General features: G+C 25.9%; 1 protein-coding gene across 1 annotated transcript in view; it reads left to right on the top strand.

Moving 5' to 3' along the window:
• Positions 1–1,070: 1,070 nt before the first annotated feature.
• The window catches only part of LOC142327524 (uncharacterized), a 221,829-nt gene continuing 213,952 nt past the window's right edge, over positions 1,071–8,947 (top strand). The window contains exon 1 of the mRNA XM_075370658.1: positions 1,071–1,614. Coding sequence (XP_075226773.1) covers positions 1,546–1,614 — 69 coding nt within the window. The 5' untranslated portion in view covers positions 1,071–1,545. The remainder of the gene's footprint in view (positions 1,615–8,947) is intronic.

Raw genomic sequence — 8,947 nt, 5'->3', positions numbered from 1 at the left:
CTGTGTTGTCAACTTTTTTTGTTATTTGTGTGAATATGTATTATATGCACTTTTTCGTAATGTTTTACTGATAATATTATTTAATAATTGAAATGGCTGTCTTTTTGTTGCTTTTTTTACTTTATTTGAGCGTAGGGTGTTAGGATATATTCAGTTTCGTAAGGATCATTAAGATTTTAAGTAAACTTTTTGTTGGCAATTTTTAAAACTTAATCTTATTTTCAAATTTATCTCAATTACCGTTGTAATAACTTTGTATTCGCATGAATTAAATAATTTTCATGTAGTTAATTTTTCTTTACACGAAGAAAAATTCGTATTATTTAATTTTATCTAAAACTATTTTATAAGGTAATTTTTTTAAATAAAAAAAATAATAATAATACAATTATACAAATGATAACCTACAAAATTTTAAGTCCTAATGATATTGATACCATTCTCCAATTGGGTTATTATTTAATTAATAAATGTAGAAAAATAATTTTTTATACTTTTATTTTTCTGTCGCAAAAAATTGTAGTATTTTTAATTTATTTCTTTTTTTAAAATTTAACCACGATCTTATATAATATGTTATATTTTTATATACCCTATTTAGTACATTTATGCTTTTATTTTATTTAATAAAGTATTATTTAATAATTAATTAATTAATATTTCGTGTCAGTTTTTCAACAGAAAAATCTTTTAAAAGTTAAAAAAAAAAATATATATATATATGGAAAAAAGATTTATCATAACGAATTTTTGTAAAGGAATTTCAAAAATAAGATTCAAACATATCCCGCGCAGAAAATGTAATATAGTGTAAATATTTATTTATATTAATTAAGTCGATTTATGAATAATATAACGTAAATAAATGATATAATTAATAATAATATTAACAATTAAAAAGTAAAGGGAATTTTAAATTAATTATTATCCAATATAAATGAATACATATGAAGGAAATACGATATATTTCATTGAACGGAGGGAAATTTTATATTATAGTAAAGGGAATTTTGCATCGAGTACCCTGGGCGTCCTGGCCCACACCATTTTCGCCTGACTGAGAAGGGATTGAATCGCTCGCTGGTCGAACATAACGTTAGGTTACTGAGAACTGTGTGTATTGTCTGTTGCTTGTATTGTGTGTGCATGTGTGTATGAAAGGCACTACAGTAAAACGAAACATCGACAGTTTTTATTCGTTACAACACAATCATTTATTTATATTAATACGCTTAAGAAATATTTATTACCGTAATATATTACATATATTTAATAAATTGATTATGTTGTGTTAGTGTTATTGTGTTGTGTTTTATTCGATTAAATGTTATTCTAAAATACCGGGAATAATGTTTGTAGTAGATATTTACTACTGACCTATCTGTCAAAAGTGTGTGCGTTTATTACGGTATAGGTTATATTAGACAATTATTTTCTTTTAAAATAATATGTTGCTTTGTTACTTAAATTATTATTACAATTATAATTTTATTATATTTAAAAGTGCTGTGATTCTTTTAAAATTGTGATCGGTATTATAATACAATGGATAACATGAAGATCTGCTGTGTAAAACTGTCACTAGCTGCCAGGGTGATCGCAATGATAGGCTTGGTAAGCAATGATTTTTTTTTAATTGTTACTTATACTATTTTTATAACCGAATACACTTCATTAATAAAACCTCTATTAACCGTAAAAATAAACGGATTTCTCGTAATTGGATTACAATTTACACATTATATCTATCAAAACACACAAAATGTATAAAACAGATTAAGGCAGGATACCTTGAATAAATAATTTTAATATTTATTTTTATTATTATTTTTTAATTGGACTGCAACTTCTTTTAAATCTAATTAACGTAGTTTATCTGATAAACAAATTCAAATTAATTTCCTTATGATGTAAAAAAAATAATCTTTATTTTAATAATTATTTTTTATTTATATGAGAATGTAATATAACATATATATATATATATATATATATATATATATATATATATATATATATATAGTAGCCTAACCTTCATATTTTATTTAATCAGACAGTACTTAATTTATAAAATCGTATGATAAAACAAATTCTTTTTTTATTATGAATAAATCGTAAGCAATCTTTTTATCTAAACGTAAGATTTGTTTGATTTTCCGATAATCAAATCTAATGAATGTAAAATAAGTTTAAAAAATAAAACATGTTTATTTAGAGATAAATACTAATATATATACAAATGATTGTGTCAATATAAATTTATATTTTTAATTAAATTATAAACATGGAAATAATAAATTTTTTATATTTTAATTTTTTTACAGTTTTTTTTGTTACCTTATCGTTTATCCATTTGTTTTAATTTTATTTATATTGAGATCAAGTACTATGGTATATTTTTGCTTAAAAATATAAAATCTGAAACTTAAAATAAGGAATTATTTAATCATAATATTATTATTTTTTTTCTTTTAAACACGTAAACTGTTTGATATTAGTTAATATTACAGTTTCATAAGTATTATATGAATTAACCCTTACGTACCACTAACTAGCTTATACTATTCAACCTTTTAGAATACATTGCTATATTGTGCAGCCTTTTATTATTTTTTATTTTAAAAAAAAGTAAAAGGTAAAGAAAGAAAAATATTTATTGAAATAACTACGTCGAAAAATTGTAATAAATGAAACGTTTAAAAATAAAAAATGCTGATGACAGAAAAATTACATCTAAATAAAATACGTCAACACATAATTATATAAAAGTATTATTAGAAATAAATGTAAATTTAGGTTAAAACATATAGATTACATTATAATAATAAAAATAAAATTTTTCTTTCACCATGTTGAAAATTAAAATTATTTCAAATCGAAACTACAAACTATTAAATGAAACAAATTTGGATTAACTGATTATCACACTGGTTATAAGAAGTTTAAAAAATAACACTATATACACATATATGTATAGTGTCGCTTAAATTTACAGTGATTTTTACTTTCTCGCTAATTAATATTAAATTTATTCTATAAGACAAATAAACCCATCGGTAACAGCCACAGATTTTAGAATTTTTTCGACTTTATTGTCTGCTGAGTAAAAATATACAAAAGTCCACATATAACAACGCAACAAACTTTCAGGAGATATAATTCTAGTGAAAATGAAGAAAAATGGTTCATATAAACATAGATTCGGAAACGCTTTGTTTAGCGAGTATCGGCTACCGAAAGATTTTGTCCTGAATTCTGCATCTTTGGTAAAATTAAGCCAGGTAAGTAATTCTTAGGATCCAAATGGAGGGATAAATCTAGTGGTTTTATATGAAATCTGACCTGAAGAAATGAAAAAAAATTCTATTACCCATTTTCAAAAGATTGGATAAAGACATAAGATAGGGGTCGAAAAACACACTAGTTTATATTTAACGTTAAATAACTTTGTCAAATGTGTAATAAACACGTAAATGTTTTAATCAAAACTTGTAGAGAATTTGATTCTGAATAAAGACACAAAAACTAAATACAAATGTAAAAATTTTGATATTTATTATAACAAAATATAATTTAACTGCAGATTTTAACTGGGTTTTAAACGAAAATATCATACGTGTGTGTTGGCATCTTTTGTTTATTATACGAGTATACCTCATAAACGGTTAACGGGATTTATTTATATGTCGCACTGCTTTTGACTTTATATCTAAGGACTGGCCGAAACGATTTTCTTAAAATTTGGTTCAAATATTTCTAAATATGGAGTATTGATAGCATTTATTTTTCAAAATTCTTTAATGGGTGGGATATCGCAAAAAAATCAATTTGAATTTTTTTTCAAAGCCGTTTTAGAAAAAAACTTGATTAAAGCAAATTTGTTACCTACAAATTTTCTTCAATTAAAAAAACCAGTGAAACTAAGAATACCGGTTTTTGTTTTTGTAAAACCATTTTTTCAATATTTGTCTTTAGAAGAATAAATTATATACCCGGACTTAAATAAATTTAATAAAATTATTTGGAATACTTAGAAATAAATCACTTTCTATGAATATATATTTTACTATGACTAGTAACAATTATAAACGAATATAATTGACTAGAAACTATTAAAGAATAATGCAATAAAATGCTTTACTAGAAACTTATACTAGGGACAGTTAGCTGGTAAAGCGGTTGTCAAATTGCTAGTAACGACTAGGCGGCTACTAGTGATTAATCGTGAATAACAGCGCTTACTCGTCCACAATATATTACTAGCGAATTCAAGCGACTAATTGTGTCTAGGCGAATACTAGCGATTACGGGAAATTACTCGTGGCTCTAACGGCTTTAACCGAACACTACAAGATAATTGAGAATAAAAATAATACTACCAACTCCTACCGAATATCGACTAGAATTAACTACTAAAGACAACTAAATAACTACTTGAGAATAACAGGGACTATTAGAATCTACTATTGACCACAAGTGATAACAAGCGACTACAGTCTTCTACTGGTGACAACTAGCGACTACAAGCAACAAATAGAAATAAAAAATGTCTATTTGTAACCACATTGACTGCGCTAATTCTAGCGATTACTAACAAGTAGTATCGAATGAAAGAGATTGGTTGGGCCACTAAAGGATTACAAACGAGTTCTAGTGACTAAAGAATACCAGAAATTGATAAGAGTTTATACGCTATACTAGAAACTTACACAAAATACTATAAGCTGCTACAAGCGAGTACAAATGTCTAATAAAGACTAGGCGACTACTATGGATTAATAGAGAATACTAGCGTTTACAAGCGATAACACGACTACAATATATTACTAGCAAATTCAAGGGAATATTGCGTTTAGCATATTCTTTCCATTAAAGTTTACTATTAGAGACGGATGACTACTAACGCCTTCAAGCGTCCACTAACTGCTAAATGACAACAACGAGATTACAAGCGACTAAAAATACAGAGAGGTTTCTTTGAAAATTTTATTTTTCCTATCCTTTATTTAAGGGGGTGCTAAATTTAGAAAAAAGTTTAATTATGCAAATTTATTAAGATTAATCTATAGACGAATATTTTTAGAAAAATGTTTCTTAAAATTTATTTCACACCTCTAAAAAAGATACTTTTAGGCTAATTGTTATAATTTTTATATCAGGGATAGTCATTCAGTACTTTTCCAGATTTTTACAATTTTAACCGATCGACTGAATTAAAAAAAAATTCTCTAAATGAAGCTTTTTATCAAGATGGAAGCAATTTTCTATCATCAAACGATTTTGGGACATAATATAAAAACCTTAAATGTATTTTCTCTTAACTATTTATTGTTTCAAGATTTCTACTTCCACCGGGACTAGGTAAGACCGTAGTCCCGGTGGAGGATCCCTTTGGGGTTCCAATTTGAGGCGTGGGATCAAGACCGGAGTCCCGGTATGGGGAAATCCCTTGGGATCCCCTCATTAGAGGCAGGCGTATCATTAAAACATGGGGTCCTGGCTAGCTGGAGGGAACTTTAGTTCCCGGCGGGGTAGTTTGAGGCGATGGCACCTTTTGGAGCTGAGTAAATGAATTGCGAATCCAGCTCCGGGGGGAGAGATAAACTAATGATGTACTAAAAAAAAGAAAATATCTACCTAAAATTTTTGTTATTATTATTTTTATAGTTTTCTGATAAATAAATGCTTTATTTAGATTTTAATATAATTATACATTATCTAAATAAATTACATCAATAATTGATAGATGAACTATTCTTTATCAATGAGATGTTATCACGTAAATAAAAATAGTGTAACAATCATTATGATTAAAGCAGATTGAAATTTTTTTATGAAATTACATATTTTTTTATGAGAAAGAAAAATAAATTACTGTAGTTGAGATGGTACAAGTAATAAAACCCGAAGAATGAATACTTACATCTTAATATTTCGTACTAATTTTAAAAATGGTTTTACAAACTATTGTTCAACCTTTAAAAATACTTTTCTAAAGTTAAGAGATTACTTAAATTAGATAAGTTTATAGACAATTAATAAAATTGTTCACCAGAATTAATTAATGGATATTACATTTTAAACGTAATTTAAATTCAAGAAGCTATAATAGTATTATTGCCATGTTATTCAATCTTAATGACATTGCAATTTTTTTAAATACTTTATTTCTAATTTTGAGACCTCGCCATTTTTTTATATATATATTTAAATGAGGAAGATGAAGTGGGTGAAATTTAACATGTTTGAATCTTGCTGGGAATCGAACCCAAGAGATATTTATTTCTAAATATGAATCGTTGAACAATATCGTTTCATTGATATTGTCGAAATTTTTGTGTACTTCATAAGTGGTCGTATGAAATAAACAATTTTTTAAATTCTACTGTTTTTATTAATTTTATTTCATTAGATCTGCCATAAAAAACGGGCCACATAAAAATCATAACTAATAAAAGAAAATAAATATATATTGTTATCTGTCCGTTAGGGTTAAAATCCGGGTAATGGCAGTTACTTTTATATGAATTTCAATACTAGATCGTGTATAACCGATGCTCTTTGGTGGTTGGGTTTCAGTTAACCAAACATCTCAGGAACGGTCAACCTGAGACTGTACAAGACTACACATTTACATTCATACATACCATCGTCTGAAGTAACACCTTACGGTGGTTCTAGACGGAAAACAGAAAAGGGCTTCTAATTCGTATAACTCTAAAAAGAAGTTTTAAGTGATAAAAATTAATTAATAATAAAGAAAATTTAAATATTAATAAATTAAAAACCTAATAAAAAAAGAAAGTAAAATTTGGTACAGGAAGGAAAATCGAATCTCAAAAATAATTATATACGTACGGTAAATAAAATAAATAAATCGCAAAAACAAATAACAAAATCTAATAGACAACGTACCATCTACCAATTTTTACTTACTTAATAACATATCTCTAGGACTGCGCTGCAAGAAAGTATGGTAATCAATCAAAAACTGGGGTATGAATTTTAGGCATTTTTTCAAAGTTTCATAACCCAGGGACCACAAACAATGTACGGAGTAATGTTCGTACGTAGTACATAGATGTACTGGCGTGTTAAAAACTTTAGACTCGATTAACCGATTTTGATGAAATTTGACACAGAGATTCGTTTATATGGGTCAATTTGTTGATAAAAGTTTGGGATTAATTTTCTCCAAATTTTACATACATAACCCCATTTTATATAAAGTTCAGTACCATTAAAAGAAAAAATTGCCCCAAAATTCCTCCTCCCCAAAATTCTAAAAAAGCTATTTTTTTATTTATTGCATATTTTTAACTGATTTTCTTTACGTCTTCCTAGGCTTAGTAATAGTGCTGACCCCCCCCCCTCTCTATAAAGAAAACAAAATAAAATACTTTGTGGAAAATATTGGGGGTGGTGGAGTCGATCAAAGTTTAAAAATAACGATTTTTGGAATTTTTTAAAACATTTTGGGTTTATTTAAACTTTTAATAATAATATTACAATAAAATTACATCGTATTTCAATCCTACCCCAAAAAAAGAAATCTTAGGCAATATTATCTATCGGTTGTACATTTTTTAGTGGATTTATTTTTAGTTTCTTCCATTTAACATATAGTAAACGTAGAAAGATCAAAAATAATTCTTGGAAAGTAATTTTTTAGGCTGAGAAAGAGGAAAAAAACCAAATGTTTGAATTTTTTACCTTTTTTTGTTTAAATAAATATATAATAATAATTTTACAAAAAAACTTCATTATAAGTTACCCCCATCCCAAAAAAAATAAATCTTAAGTAACTTTTTTCATGTGTAATTTTTCTATATATAAGAATAAATAACCAATGTCAAGAAAGTATTAAAACTTTGTTGTCAGCTTTTTTTAAAAATAAACTTAAATAAATCGGAATTTTTAAACACACTGTTGGCTTAATTAACAAAAAAATGAAATATTCTCAACAAAAAATACATTTTTTAATACGGTATCAATAAAACTAAATCATATCTTAATTTTTAAAAAAATCGTACGGAGACCTAAACTCAAGACATCGCAAATAATAATAACAATAAAATTGTAGTTATTAACATAACCGATATTGTGCAACTTGATAAGAAAAAAAACGTAATTATCTGGAAATTTTTTAAAAAATCTTAAGCTAAGTATGTGGGTGGGCTAAAATTTAGTTCTATTATTATAAACAAAAAGAAATTTATCAATTTTAAAAGAACTATCATTTATTAATGTTTGTAGAAAATGATAATTAATTTAAAGTTTTAGAAATGAATGTCTTTTATTAACAAACTTGATTTAATAATAAATACTGTCCGCAATTATTCTTATTAGTTAAAACCGTTAGTACAATTATTTACAAAAACAAAAAAAAAACAAATAGATAATATTATAGATAGGCTTTAAAATATACTTTTCCTCATAATATTAACTTTGATATTTGGAATAAATATATTTCATATTAATTATTACTTAAAATTGTTCTATTAACTTGAAATGTTTCATTATGTTACGTAAAATATAGATAAGATGGAGTAATGAAAACCAGATTTTTCCTGAACATTCAATGGATAAAGTTGTACGAACAAATTCTAAGGGTATTTTAACTTTAACTGCTGTAAACAGTTAATAAACTTAGACAAAATATACGAAGACGAATTCTTTATGAAAATATTTTGAAAAATTTCAAAATAAAATTCCAGTGAAATTGAGAAACTGATAAAAAAGAGTAAAATAATAATGACAGTACGCGAGTTTTATTTATTTTTATCTTTTACTTACGAGTAAACATAATTTTACTTAGGATAGGGCGCCATGGAAAAATTTTAATTGAAATAGGGCTCCGCGACTCGGAATCACTGGTGTAATGTATTCATAAATGCTTTGAAATCGAAGAATGTTACTTCATCCCGATAATAATGTACGAGTACAT

Source organism: Lycorma delicatula, chromosome 7 (assembly GCF_047948215.1).
Source record: "Lycorma delicatula isolate Av1 chromosome 7, ASM4794821v1, whole genome shotgun sequence".
NCBI classification, from domain to species: domain Eukaryota; kingdom Metazoa; phylum Arthropoda; class Insecta; order Hemiptera; family Fulgoridae; genus Lycorma; species Lycorma delicatula.
This window is presented reverse-complemented; position numbering and strand designations above follow the sequence as displayed.